Source organism: Paroedura picta, chromosome 4 (assembly GCF_049243985.1).
Source record: "Paroedura picta isolate Pp20150507F chromosome 4, Ppicta_v3.0, whole genome shotgun sequence".
Taxonomy (NCBI): Eukaryota; Metazoa; Chordata; class Lepidosauria; order Squamata; family Gekkonidae; genus Paroedura; species Paroedura picta.
In genome coordinates, this window is record NC_135372.1 from 1859376 (window position 1) to 1873315 (window position 13940).

At 54.8% G+C, this 13940-nt stretch overlaps 1 protein-coding gene across 3 annotated transcripts in view; it reads left to right on the forward strand.

The window, feature by feature from the left end:
* The window catches only part of SBNO2 (strawberry notch homolog 2), a 109252-nt gene extending 97287 nt beyond the window's left edge, over positions 1–11965 (forward strand). For all 3 annotated transcript variants that reach the window (XM_077331457.1, XM_077331458.1, XM_077331459.1), the window contains 6 exons: positions 1221–1315; positions 3511–3603; positions 4734–4865; positions 4963–5039; positions 6079–6269; positions 8029–11965. In XM_077331457.1, coding sequence (XP_077187572.1) covers positions 1221–1315; positions 3511–3603; positions 4734–4865; positions 4963–5039; positions 6079–6269; positions 8029–8564 — 1124 coding nt within the window. In that variant the 3' untranslated portion in view covers positions 8565–11965. The remainder of the gene's footprint in view (positions 1–1220; positions 1316–3510; positions 3604–4733; positions 4866–4962; positions 5040–6078; positions 6270–8028) is intronic.
* The last annotated feature ends 1975 nt before the right edge of the window (positions 11966–13940 follow it).

Sequence of the window (13940 nt, forward strand, 5' to 3'; positions counted from 1 at the left end):
GTTTACAGCAGTGGTCCCCAACCACCGGGCCGCGGCTCCCTCTCCCCGCCCACCCAGGCCGCAAGCTTCTTTTTGCGGGAGGAGGGGGAGAGGGAAGTGCGGCTGCGCATGGCACAAATGCGCATGCGCGGCCGTTTCACGCATGCGGCCGTGCATGGTGCAAACGTGCATGTGCGGCAGCTGGATCGCCCTCCCACACCCACCGGTCCACAGCCTAAAAAAGGTTGCGGACCACTGGTTTACAGCATTTCTTAGCTGCCTTTCTGTGTATCTTGTGGAACTTGAGGTTCCCCGCAACATAAATAATTTAAGAATACGTACCTGAAATACATAAGACCCGCCAGTTACAACCAGGGGTTTTAAGCTCCCGGTAGGAAGAAGAACTAATTTCATGCCATCATGAATAAAGCTGTCTCCAGCTGCCTCCTGGAGAGCAGAACGGAGAGGCCCCAGCCGAGGGGGCTCGTACCGTATTCGGGGGCTGCTGCTGAAGAGCTCCCTGCTCGTGCAGCCACCAAACGAGCTTCTCTCAAGGCGGTCCTTTTTTCCAGTGTGAGAGTTGGGCGCCATTCTGCCCTCCGCTCCGAGAGGGTTGGATCCAGCAGGAGAGCTCCCTGGCCTAGAAAGGAGGGAGGATTTCAGCTGGTTCCCTCTGCCCACTGCAGCCTTCCAATTCCCATCTTGTCCTGTGCCTTGGGGGCTTCCCAGTCTCCCCCACCCCAGGAAGGGAAGGGGAAGGGAGGGGAAGGGGAAGGGGAAGGGGAAGGGGAAGGGAAGGGAAGGGAAGGCAGAAAAAAGAAAAGAAAAGTTTGAACAGTTACCCCAAAAGCTTCCAGTTCAGTTCAAAGCTGCCTGTTCAGTTCAAAGGTGTGTGTCTGAGCATGTACAGAGTGACTTGAAGACCGCTCCTTCATTTCCTGTTATGCTTGGGGGTGTTGCCTCCCCCTTCTCTGCTGACTTGGGGGTGGATCTTATTGGGGGCCCAAATCTTGATTCAGAGGCTTGACTTGCCTCATCATGATTAGGAAACTGAGAGGCCTCTGGATCCAGGAGAATGTGCTTTGTGCCAGAGGGAAGCTCCCCGCTAGTGCGAAAGATCCGTGGGGGCCCAGACTGGAAAGCAGGAGCTGCCTGCGGGAGGAGATGGGGTCCCCAGCACGCTTCGGACGCTGCCTGCCAGCCAGCTTGAATGTGACGCTTCTCATTTCCTGCTCCCCCAGACTTAGCCCCAGGCATTGATGAGATCTACGAAGAAAGCAAGGAGGTTTTCTTGACCCCGGGACACCCTCAGGACGGGCAGGTGGTCTTCTACAAGGTGAGCCTGGTGGCCAAAAGGGGGGGGGAGCTCAGGGGCTGCAGGGAAATAGTGGGGCTGCTCTGACCTTTCTGGAGGAAAGTTCCCACCAAGACACTCCCTCTTTGGGGGACGCCATCTGGTTGGATGCCATTGGGTGGCTGGGGGAGGCAGGGACCTGACAACCATAGAATTTGGGGACAGGTCAAATCACATCAAAAGTCTGAGTGGGCCCTGCACACAGAACCTTGCCCACCCCCTTTGGAATAAGACAAATAAATAAATCTTTATTCTTATAAACCCGCCCTTCACAGGTAGTTGTGAATTTCCTGCCCTGTGCTGGGGGTTGGACTAGATGACCCTGGAGGCCCCTTCCAGCTCTAGGGTTCTATGACCCAGCCAGCAGTCCATGGCTGGACAGGAACGGTTGCATAATGGGAACATCAGCCAGTCTCTATTACAGCCTGTGAGCTATTCAGAAGCAGAACAAAACAGATTAAAGCACTCTTTAAAAATGACTTATCCACCTAGAATAGAAACTCACCGTGTCATTTGTCCTAATAACTGTCTGAGTAGAATCACACCCAGCACATTCTCTCAGCCGTATTTTAATTGCAAGCTTCACCCCAGAAACAGCAGCATTGCAGCGTAAGATGCTGTAGCGGACCGCCAGGGTTGCATAGTATTCTGCATTAAAAAAGACATTTACATTCTGTGAAAGAAGCTCAATTCTGCAGTCAGCACAAACTCTGCAGAGCTTGGGACTTCTTGCAGAGCCGTTCTGTCCAAGCTCTCTCAGCCCCACCTACCTCACAGGGTGCCTGTTGTGGGGAGAGGAAGGGAACGGTGGTTCATGTAAGGCGCTTTGGGGAGTGAAAAGTGGGGTATAAAACCCAGCCGTTCTTCAAACAAACCCATTGAGTGTGGCAGAGAATTAGATCCTTGATAGAGCCCTGGATCACGAGACAACTGATTCTCTGAGAATGACTGTGCTTTAGTGGTTAAAATGCTGGTCTAAGATCTGGGAAAGCTGGGTTCGAATCCGCAGTTGTGCCAGGGGAGGCGACGGGGTGACCTGGGGTCAGTTACATGCTCTCAGCCTGACCTGGGGTCACAGGGTTGTTGCGAGGCTAGAAAAGAGGGTGGGAGAATTATTTGAGCCACTTTGCACCCCCTTTGGAGCCAAAATGAGGGTATAAATGAAGTGCACAATAAAAAGTAATTCAGCTACTCCACTCGCTTCTGAAATTCCGGGGGGGTGGAGAGGGCTGGTCATATTTTCTCACTGTGCCCTAATGAGGGCTGGAAACTTTTACAATTATGAACTGAGCAAGTCCTCCCGAGTCAGTCCTGTTGTTTGCTGGGCCTTCAGTGCTCCTGTGGCAGGCAGAGAGCCCTGCAGGCGGCATCTGACTCCCTGAGAGAAAGGACTCCCCTTCGTGTTTCCGGCGGATGCCAGCTCTGATGTGCTGCCAACAAGATATGCTGTAATTGCAGCAAGCAGGGAGGGAAACAAGCAGGTTAAACAATGAGAAACAGGATGATAAAAAAACATAAATGGGCACTCTTGGTGCGTTCAGGAGAGGTAACTTCAAAGTAATGGTCATTTCAGAAGATATTCTTTACTCTTCCGTGTGTTTCCCGGCCGCATGGACATGCCGTCTGCTTACGGCCGTCTTCTGCGTCATGCCCAGTCGCACGGACGCACAGTCAGCCGACAGCAGCTTCCAGTCGGCATCAGCAAATGAGCAAATGAGCCTGTTTTGATTTCTCACCTTCTTCCGTGTGAATTACTATAATATCAACAAGCAGGCTCATGAATAAGTGCCTAGAGCGTTAACTCCATGTTCTTGAATGTTGTTGCAAATGAAAACCCACATTTTAGGGCTAGAACTAACCAAAGACTGCGACCTGACCAGCAGGCCCGCAGGAGTCCAAGACGTTTCATCTCTTGGCTTCGGCTCAGAGAGTACAAGAAACTAGTGGCCAGTTTTCCATCACGTGTCTGGCGGGGTGTGTGTGTGTGTGTGTGTGTGTGTGTGTGTGTGTGTGTTTCCCAGCTTAGTCCTACACAGGCAGGCAGGCAGGCAGGCAGCTTTTTGTGATGGGGAATCCAGAGTCTCTCGAGGGCGGCCTGCTCCTCTCCTCCGGCTGACGTGGGCTAAGGCAAGGCAGGCAGCAGTCCAGCCTCCCGCTTTGCTTCCGGCCCCCTTTAGATCAGCGTCGACCGAGGCTTGAAGTGGGAAGAGGCCTACGAGAAGTCTCTCCAGCTGACCGGCTCCTACGATGGCTTCTACCTCTCCTACAAGGTGAGCACAGGGGAAGGACGGGGAAGGCGGCAGCTGCGCGGGGGAAGCGCTTTGAGCATAAGGAAGGGGAGAAGCCCTCCTTGCCAAACCTGGACAGTGGCTGTCCAAGAAGCTCTGGGAGAATTGGGGGGCCCTGGGGCTCAGGCGCTGGGCCTAACCTAAGGGCCAGAAGAGGCAGAGTCCAGCAGCGCCTTCAAGAGCCAGCTTGGCGTAGTGGTTAGGAGGGTGGACATCTAATTGGGCGAGCTGGGTTTGATTCCCTGCTCCTCCCCCACATGCAGCCAGCTGGGTGACCTTGGGTTCACCACAGCACTGATCAAGCTGTTCTGACCGAGCAAGAATAACAGGGCTCTCTCAGCCTCGCCCACCTCACAGGGGGTCTGTTGTGGGGAGAGGAAAGGGAAGGCTTTGAGACTCCTTTGGGTGGAGAAAAGCAGCATCTAAGAACCCACTCTTCTTCTTCTAGCAAAATTTGTGGCAGGGCAGGAGCTTTTGTGAGTTCCCGTTCACTCCTTAAGATACCAGATAACTCTTTGGGCCCTGAAGAAGTAGGCAGTGACTCTCCAAAGCCCCTTCCATGCCCCAAATGTTGCTAGTCCTGACGGGGCTCCTGGACTCCGTCTCTTTCCTCCTGCTGCAGACGGACTCTGGATCTCTCTGAGGAAGTGAGCAGGGGCTCCCTGGAGCTCCTCCCCTGCCACAAACGCCATCAGGCGCTCCTAGACTCTCTCTCTCTCTCTTTTCTGCTGCTGCGGCCAGACTGAGGCGGCCCCTTGTCTGGACCGAGACGCAGGCAGAGGTTTCTTGTCGGTCTCCAAGATGCTCGTGGGCTCGTGTCCTGTCATTCGACTGCAACCCAAGACAATCTTCTCGGGGGCTGCGTCTCCAAGACCTCAGCAGAGGGAAAGGGGGGGGGGTTGGGCTTGGCTTTCCTGAGTGGACTGGATCTGAAACCTGCCCCTCTGTGCTGGGGTTTACCTGTCAGCATTGCCTTCCAGACGGAGCCGCTGGGTTTGCCACTGGAGACCCTGTCTCAGAGCGGTTGTACCCCCCCCCCACACACACACACACTTTTTGTGCCGTCCCTCCCCAAATCAGCTGCAAGCCTCTGTGCTCCCCGCCCCCTGCAGGTTCGGAACAACAAGCACAGCTGCCTGCTTGTGGAGCAGAACCGGGGGAAGTATTTCACCATCTACAAGCCAAACATCGGCAAGCAGAGCCAGCTGGAGAGCCTGGAGAGCCTGCAGAAGAAGTACCGAAGGGTAGGCCGGGCCCTGCCAGGGCTGCTCCCTTTCCCCCCTCCCCACCTCTGACGGGGGAGAGGCCGCCCTTTCACCGTCTTCCCCCCCTCTCCCGCAGGTGTTGCCGGAACAAGCCCAAGAGCACTGGGAGAGCTGCTATGGTTTCTCCCTGAAGCACTGCACCCACGCCATGTGGTAAGGGCCCCACAGCACGCCCACACCCTCTGCACGCGGGGAACCCCTAGCAGAACCCACACCCTGGCTCTGCCAAAGGGGGCAGGGGGAAGTTTGGCAAGCCCCAAGGGGCTCAAGGGAGTCCCATGATTACGGCCCAGATCCTGCCTGCTGTGCAGAACCTGCCCTGGTGGGAGGTGTGTGTGTGGGGGGGGGGTGGAGTGTTGATAGGAGAGGCACCCCTCCCCTCCAGCCCCACTTTCCTTCCGGGGGGGGGGGAATGAGGCTCGGCTCCAGGCTTCCCCGCAGAAGAGCAGGAGGCTCCTGCTGCCACCGAAGGCCAAGTGAGGGCACAGACTGGCTCGTTGGCTGGGCAGTTCCGGGAAAGCTCTTCCGACACAGGGTGGTGGGCGCAGCCACCAAAGAGCTGGCCCACGTGGCGGAGCCAGACCCCAAACTCCAGGGCGCGAGGTTCGGCATCCGTCCCATAGGCCACTTGCGCCTGGTGGGCATAGGCCTTTTAATTGGCACTGCCAGTCAGACGTCTTGCTGGGCAGAAGCTCCCGCTGGCCACGTTCGCTCTCTAAAAGGCAGGATGTCTGAGGAAGGAAGTGGGCAGGGACTCCCGAAAGCTCCTCCTCGACCACAAACGTGGCTGACCCTCCAGGTGCTCCGTTCTCCTGCTGCAGGCAAACTAACACAGTTCCCCTTCTTGATCTCTCCCCCCCCCCCCCCCGCTGGATGCCTAGGAAGGGCTTGGTGGCCCTGAGGGCCTTGTTGGGGACCCCTCTGCCCTCCGCAGTCCCCGGACAACCTTAAGGAAAAGAGAACCGTGAGGCCCTCCCTCGGGAAGGGGCGGGGTCAAGGCACCTGCCCTTCCAGGGGAACATTTCACCCTCCCGCCTTGGGCGAAGTGCCTGGCCTGCCCAGGGCCATCTATCTGCCGCTCAGTTGTCCAGGCCGTGACCCACCCAGATGCCCACTTCAGGAGAAGGGCGCTCTGCGGACGGGCTGAGACCCTCTCGGACACGATCCCAGCAAGCTCTTCTCCTCCCCGCAGGAGCCGGAGTTGCAAACTGGTCCACGAGGGGAAGGAGTGCTTCCAAGGCACCCGCCTGCGCCACTATTACATGCTGTGTGGGGCTCTGCTGCGGGTGTGGAGCAAGATCGCCGGCATCATGGCCGACATCACCAACACCCACTACCTGCAAATCGTCCGACTCAAGACCAAAGAGAAGAAGAAGCAAGTCGGTGAGTAGCCCACGGGGAGGCGGGGGGGGGGGTGTTCTGTTTGCTGGATTTGACTCAAGGAGATGGGAAGGACAGGTGGGAACCCCTTGGTGTCCCAGTCTCCAGGGCCTGTGTGCCTCCACAGAATCCTGCCACGTGTGACTGAGGCAAAGCACCACTTTTTCATAGAATCATAGAGTTGGAAGGGGCCATACAGGCCATCTAGTCCAACCCCCTGCTCAACGCAGGATCAGCCCTAAGCATCCTAAAGCATCCAAGAAAAGTGTGTATCCAACCTTTGCTTGAAGACTGCCAGTGAAGGGGAGCTCACCACCTCCTTAGGCAGCCTATTCCACTACTGAACTACTCTGACTGTGAAAGATTTTTTCCTGATATCTAGCCAGTCCTCTGGGACATCTCCAGTCCTTAAAGAGGTTCCGAAGATGATGGACAAGGGCTGTGCAAGTTCTCTGGAAAGTTCTTTGAGTACTCTCAGGTGCATTTCATCCGGACCAGGGGATTTGAACTCAACCAGTGCAGCTAAATGCCTCTCGACAACCTCTCTATCCATGTTAACCTGCCACCCAGACACTATCTCTTGGCTACTGCCATCTCTAAATGTGCCTAAACCCTTTGACCTGTGGGAAAAAACAGATGTAAAATAGGCACTAAGCCTTTCTGCTTTCTCTGCATCTTCCGTTAGAGTTTGTCCATCCGCACCCAACAGTGGGCCTATTGCCTCCTTTACTTTACGTTTGCTCCTCACATAACTGAAAAATCTTTTCATGTTACAGTGGGCTTCCTTGGCCAATCTTAGCTCACTCTCAGCTTTGGCCTTTCTGATGATTGATCTACAGTGCTTAGTAACCTGTAGGTACTCTTCTTTAGAGCTCTGTCCTTCCCTCCATTTCCTGAACATTTTCCTTTTCTTTCTTAGTTCCTCTTGAAGTTCTCTGTTCATCCAAATAGGCTTCTTAGAGCTCCTGCAGTGTTTTCGTCTTTCTGGGATAGTCATTGATTGAGCATGCAATAGCTCTTGTTTGAGTAGCGCCCACCCTTCACATGCTCCCTTCCCTTCCAGCATTCTCGTCCATGGTATGACACTCATCATGTCTCTGAGTTTGTTAAAGTTTGCCCTACGAAAATCCAACATCCACGTCTGGCTACAAGCTTCCTTGGCTCCCCATCTCAAAAAGAATTCTATGAGGACATGGTCACTTCCCCCTAGGGTCCCCACCTCCTTCACCTCATCCACCAACTCTTGCCTGTTGGACAGTATTAAGTCCAGTATGGCTGAACCTCTTGTGGGTTCATCTACCATTTGATAAATGAAGTGTACTATGTACTAAGTGTACTATGAAGTGTACTATGTTGTACTATGCATCATTTATTTGGTTTTGCTGGTTGGCCTTGAGCAGCGAGCTGTGTCCCCCTGTCCTCAGATCACAGGAAAATCTTATCCAGTCGCTCCTTGGTTGAATTAAATTTCCTGGGATATTGGGGGAGAGGGAGGGGGCCCTGTCTCCTGCCCCGTGCTTAAAACAAATGCTTATCTTTAATGCAGAGGCTGCATGGGCCTCGTTGTGGGTCTGTCCTCTTCCTGCAGCGGCACCTGTGCTCCCCCCCCCTTAGATGCTGGGCCTCCCCTCCTTTCAGGGGCCCTTCTCATATGGACCCTCCTCCCCCTATCTTGAGGGAAGTCCCCAGAGCTGTCCCGCTGCCCCTCCGCCACGCAGTTTGGAGCTGACTCGGCCTGCTTCTCCCCTCTCCTCCCCGACAGGCATCAAAATCCCCGAGACCTGTGTCCGGCAGGTGCTGCAGGAGCTCACCAAGATGGACGCAAACGTGAAGCAGAAGCAGAGCCACGCACTGGCGGCCCCCCAGGGGACAAGCATGCCCTACCCTCTGCTGCAGCAGCCCCTGGGCCTCTGTCCGCCGGCCGGGTTTCTGCCACAGGATGAGGTCTTGGACTTGACCTACAGCCCGCCCTCCCACAGCCTGGTGGACCTGGGAGGCGCCGGGGAGCCCCTGGCCTTCTGGGAGGACACAGCCCACCCGCCTCCGCCTCCGGGGCCTCCTTCCCCGTTGCATTTCAGCTTCTCGGCCCCCTTCAACGGCACGGCCCTGGGCCCCTCCCCGCACGAACCCTCGCCCCCCGCCCCCCCGCCCCTGGGGGACGTCTCCGTGCTCGACCCAGACATCAACTACAAGGAACTCCTGGAGGAGATGCTGAACTCGCTCAACGTGGAGCCCCGCGACGGTTCCCAGGAGCGGCAGAGCGTCATCCAGTTCAGCGGGCCCTTCTCCGACCTCTAGGAGGACGCAGGCGGAGCCGGGGGGGTGGGGTGGGGATGGAGGCCGACCTTTTTTATACCAGTTTGGAATGGACCATCTCTGTCTTTTGAAACAAGGGTGGAACGAGGCAGAGAGAGCAGAATAGGTAACAGAAGCAAATTTATTTATATATACTATACAGTTGTGCACCTACTAAATTTTTATATATATATATATATATATATATGTATCTATAGAGAGAAGCGGGGAGGGAGCGCAAGAGATAGCAGGGATGTCATGGAGTGGGGAGGGGAGGGGAGGGGAGGGGAGGGGGGCGGAAGACTGCCGAAAGCTCAGCCAGCTGTTTGCAGGGCCAGTGGCCGGCTGCCTCTCCTCCCTGGCCCTGTGTCTCCTCCTCCTCCACCCAAACCAAACCTCCCCTCGCTCATCCCACACTTAAACTACTGATTTGGAAAGCTATGACCTTTATATTTTTTGTATTTTCCTTCTCCGGGGCAGGGGCAATTCCACTCCGGGACAGCAGCAGATCAGAGCTGATGTTCTCTATCAGTGCCGGGCAGCTGGGGCCCAACACCTTCCGGATTTCCCTTCAGCAAACCACCCAGCTCAGCTCCCCAAGTATCGAGTCCTCAGTGGCTTGCTCGGAGACTGGGCTTTCCTGTCACAACAGCTGAGGCAGGCTTACATTCCCCACACCTTGCATGGCTCCTCAACCACTCAGCGTGGAAACACTGAAAACGATGCACAGGAAACTCTCAGAAGTGAAAACATTTGGGCAAAATAGTCCACTTGTGCAATTTGGCTTAGGGGGGGGGAGGTTGTTTTAGTGGGGGATCCATTTTCCCGAGCAAGAGTCCCACTTCCGTCTCGCTTTTTGAAATGTGTTTTTGAAAACTACAGCTGCAGCTTGCAAAGATGGGGAGGGTGGCAATTGTGCATTTTAAGCAGAGAAGTACCTCTGTTTGGATGGCCAGTGGGGGGAGCTGAACCCAGAATCCCAGATCTCCATTCAGAATTCAAGAGATGCTGAATACCAAAGAATGGGTTTCAATGTGGCCACTCTCTCCGGGGATTGTCAGCAGATTGCTATTCAGACGCCTACGCAGAATCCCCCACCCCCCCTGGGCCGTCTTCCTCCTCCTCACTTTTCTTGCCTTCGCCTGGTGTCCCTTTGGGGGGCCCGCCCCTTACAGTGCCCTCCCTCGCCCGTCAGATCAGACTGTTGGGAAGAGAGGCAGGGCTGTCTGGGGCAGTCTGCTCACTTAGGGGCCTTTGGGGTCAGGGAGGCGTCTGGCCCTTCTCACTGCAGGGATGGGCTCTAAAGTCTGTGCCGTCTCAGAGGCCAGCATGTGGTGATGCTGAAGTGGGATTTGGGGAGGGGGACGCTCCAGCACCCCCTGTGGCCCTCCTTGTGACCCATAGGGCAGAGCAGGCTGGTTCAGAGAGGCTCGGAGCCCTAAAGTACAGAAGAGGACTGCAAAGTTTTTGGGAGGGAGGGTATTTCACCCCCTTCTCTGTCTCTTCTGCACACACAGGATCTCCCCACAGCTTTGAACAGGTGCTGCTGAAACCACTGCAGTGGCAGGCATGCTGCTTTGTCCTCCAATCCACCCCCCCACCACCAAAAAAAAAACACCCTCCATTGCTCAGGGTAAGGGGAGAGGCTCTCTCTGGACTCCCCAGCCCCCCCCCCAGCAAAGTTCCTTCTGAGTCTCTGTGAGCATTATGGCCAGCTGCCTTTCCCAGTTTGGGGGAAAACTGTTCCCCCCCCTCCATCAGTTCAGATCCATCCCCCCTCCAGTGTTTGCAGGAAACACCCCCTGTCTTGTGGTCAAGCGCACCCCCCTCTCCCAATTTTTGGCTGGGCAAAATAAACTCCCTGCCGCTGCTGCCATCCGAGAGTGCTCAGTCAGTTTGATCAGACATTTTCAGACATGCATTAAAGGGCAAAATGTTTCCAGACATGCAAACTGCATTTTAGAAGAAGGGAGATAAGGGGGGAAATGGGGGGGGGGGATGCCTCTTCTGGGGAGCGTCATAAATCCGGGCATTAAAAAAGGACCTTTTTAGTGAATGGAGGGAGAAGCAGGTTCTTGGGAGACTAAAAGTTGCGGCCCCAGAACAAGGAAGCCCCGAGGTTGCCCTGGGCTCCCTGGTCTGCCCCTTTGCCTCCATTCAGCCCCCCTGCCCCCCATGTCCAGTTTGCGCTGACGACAGGACATGGCTGCCTCTCTCCGGCAGGTTCCAGCACTGCAGTTGTGGAGTTTGGCATCCAGAGCACATTTGGGACGGCTCTCTGCCCTTAAAGCAGAGTAAAGAAGCAAATTTCTAATCCTCATTGTCCCAGATTACTTTTTAGTGTCTCGCATAAAATACGCAGCCCTACAAGATGCCCCTTGGACAAGAGTATTTTTTTTAAAACCCTCGTTTGGGAAACCATTTGGGGCCGGGCATTGCTGGCCCCTTCCGGTGTCTCCTTTGGGGCCCTCAGATGGGGGTCCCCAATGCGGTGCCCAGAGTTATTAGGCAGCAGGTGGGGCCAGGTGGGCTCCTGCGGGTCCGACTGGCTGTGCAACTTAAAATGACATTTCAGCACTAGCAGCCACTACCGTGTCCTCCTCCTCCTCCTCCTCTCTTGGCCTCCTCATTCCTCACACGCTCTGTGGGGGCACAGCTCCCCCTCTCATGGCAGCTCCCTCCCCCAGCGGCCGGGCCTCGGCCGTCCCGTGTCACAACTGCAAAGGCACCCGTGGGGACCCCTGCCTTCTCACGCGACTCTTTCAGCAGCCCTAGTGGGTCACCTGGCCAGTAGTGGGGGGGGGGAGGCTTCGAACTCAGGAAATGACGGTGCTCCCTCCGTTCTCCCCTCTGCAAGTTTCCCAAATGGATCACTCAGAACGGCGTGTTTTTATGGCAGCCTAATATATGCAATCTCCTTTCCTGCACTCTCGGGGAACTGGAGGGGGGAGGGAATGTGTATCCCCCCCCCCAGGACATTCTGCTCTCCCACCCCCTCTTTTGTCAGGAAGAATATTATGTAATAGCTACTTTTTAAACTAAATTATTATGCATTTTGTTCTACTGATTGTATGTATTTTTTAAAATGGAACCCCCACCCTTCTTCCTTCCCTTGTGCTCCCCCCTCCCTGGGTCGGCACTTTCTAACCCCCACCTTTTGGTCTGCTTTATTATTTTTTTAAATGTATATTTATAATTAATTGAAAATTGTATATATGTAAAGGGGGAGGGGAGAGTTTATTTCCTTTTTCTCCCCCCCCTCCCCTTTGTCTTTTCTTGGTTGTTGAAAATGTGCCTTTTAATGAAAGACCCCCCCCCCTCAGACTTTTCTACTTTGCATCAGAAGGATTTAAAATGTTGGCATTTTTTTTTCCGCTCAGTAAAAATGAAAAAGATAGAAGGTGTGCAGAGCATGGTGCATCCCTGGGCCGAGTCTTTGGGCGTTGGGCAGCCGACTTGAACCCTGTGGCCAGAAATTGGAGGTTCTACTGGGGAAAGATTCTTCCTGAAATGTCCACATTGCGGGCGTACCTTACAGGGGGGTTGTGAGGATAAAACGGATGAGGACCCCACAAGCCACTTTGCATCTCCCTTGAGGGGGGAAAGTGGCACAAAGAAATGCAGGAAGGCTTTCTCTGCTCTTCACTCGCCCTGTCAGGGCACCGTGTCCGTCTTGCCCCGACTCAGGGCAATACCTCTCAAGTGCTGAGAGAGACGGCCCTCTGCCTGAGCCTCCAGAGATCCCCCAACGCGTGGGGTAGGCAGGATCGTTTTGGACCGGCCAGGCTTTCTCAACCAGGGTTTCATGGAACCCTGGGTTTTCTTGATGGCCCTGGAAGGGTTTCCTGAATGGATGCAAGGTAAAGGTAAAGGTATCCGCTGTGCAAGCACCGGGTCATGTCTGACCTTTGGGGTGACGCCCTCCAGCGTTTTCGTGGCAGACTCAATACGGGGTGGTTTGCCAGTGCCTTCCCCAGTCATTACCGTTTACCCCCCAGCAAGCTGGGTACTCATTTTACCAACCTCGGAAGGATGGAAGACTGAGTCAACCTTGAGCCAGCTGCTGGGATCAAACTCCCAGCCTCATGGGCAGAGCTTTCAGACAGCATGTCTGCTGCCTTACCACTCTGCACCACAAGAGGCTCTGGATGTAAGGTAGTTAATTTTTAATATATTTTCCAAATGTGTTAAACATATATGGTCACGTCAACTCACCCTCTCCTCCCAAAATGGCCAAGGATGGGCCTGGAAGGGGTGGGAAGGGAAGGGGACCCTGGTGAGCATCTACACAGCTCTGCTTCCCAGCCACATTCTGCACAGCCCTGCCATTTCTGGGATAGCTCAAAGCCTGAAGAATGTTTCAGGGAAAGGCTGGGATAGACCAGTGGGCTGGGGGGGGGGGGAGAGGATCTGCTTTGAATGGAGAAGCTCCCAAGCTCAATCTCCACTCCCCCATCCCCAGTTAGAAAGACCAAGGGGATGGTGACATAACCGCAGCCTGAAATCCTTGAGAGCTGCTGCCATTCGAGTCGACAGGACAGATCTTGACAGACCAAAGACTTGACTCTGTGTAAGGCAGCTTCATTTATTCAGTTAAAGATATGAGAAGCCATGTTGGATTGGGCCAACGGCCCACCCAGTCCAGTACTCTGTGTCACAGCAGCCAAAACCCAGCTGCTCTCTGGCCCACCAGAACTCCAGGAGCCCCTCCTCTTGCCCCCCAAGCGCCCAGAAGACAGACCCTCTCTGCCCCAGCCAGAGTGCTGCCTTCCCTCTAGACCTTGTGGCTCACGGCAACTGAGGGTTTCCTTCCCGTCGTGGCTTCTTCTGGAAAGGAAGCATAAACTCAGTGGGGAAGCCTGGCCTTCGGGAGGCCCAAATTCAGCAGGCAGGTCCTGCAGGTCTAACTTCACCTGCTGGGAAGAGCCAAACACCACAGAAAGCCTCAGGGACAAACAATGAAGCCACTAAAGGAGGGGGGGGGGAGATCTAGGATGCCAGGATGTCTTTGGCCAAAGGGGGACTTTCCTGTGCCCAAACTCTTACAGGCTTCTTTTTTTCAAGCTATAATCTTTGGTTTGTAGGCACACTTTTCCAGGTACATTGAATTACTTCATGCTTGTCAAGAAGCAAAATAATGGGCAATTTTCCTATCAGAGGGGTCAGAGCCCACAAGCAGGTAGCTGTTCCTGTCTGCAGCAACCAGACCCCTCCCCCCCCCCACCAGCATCATCTGCTCAGAATGGCACTGCCAGGTGTTTTAACTGGAAATCACAGGGATCGAACTTCTGCATGCCAAAGAGAGGCACTGAGTCCCAACACCCCACCCCCAATGGCCAAGCTTTATCATCAGGCCGGGCCCCACCCCCAGCCACAAAT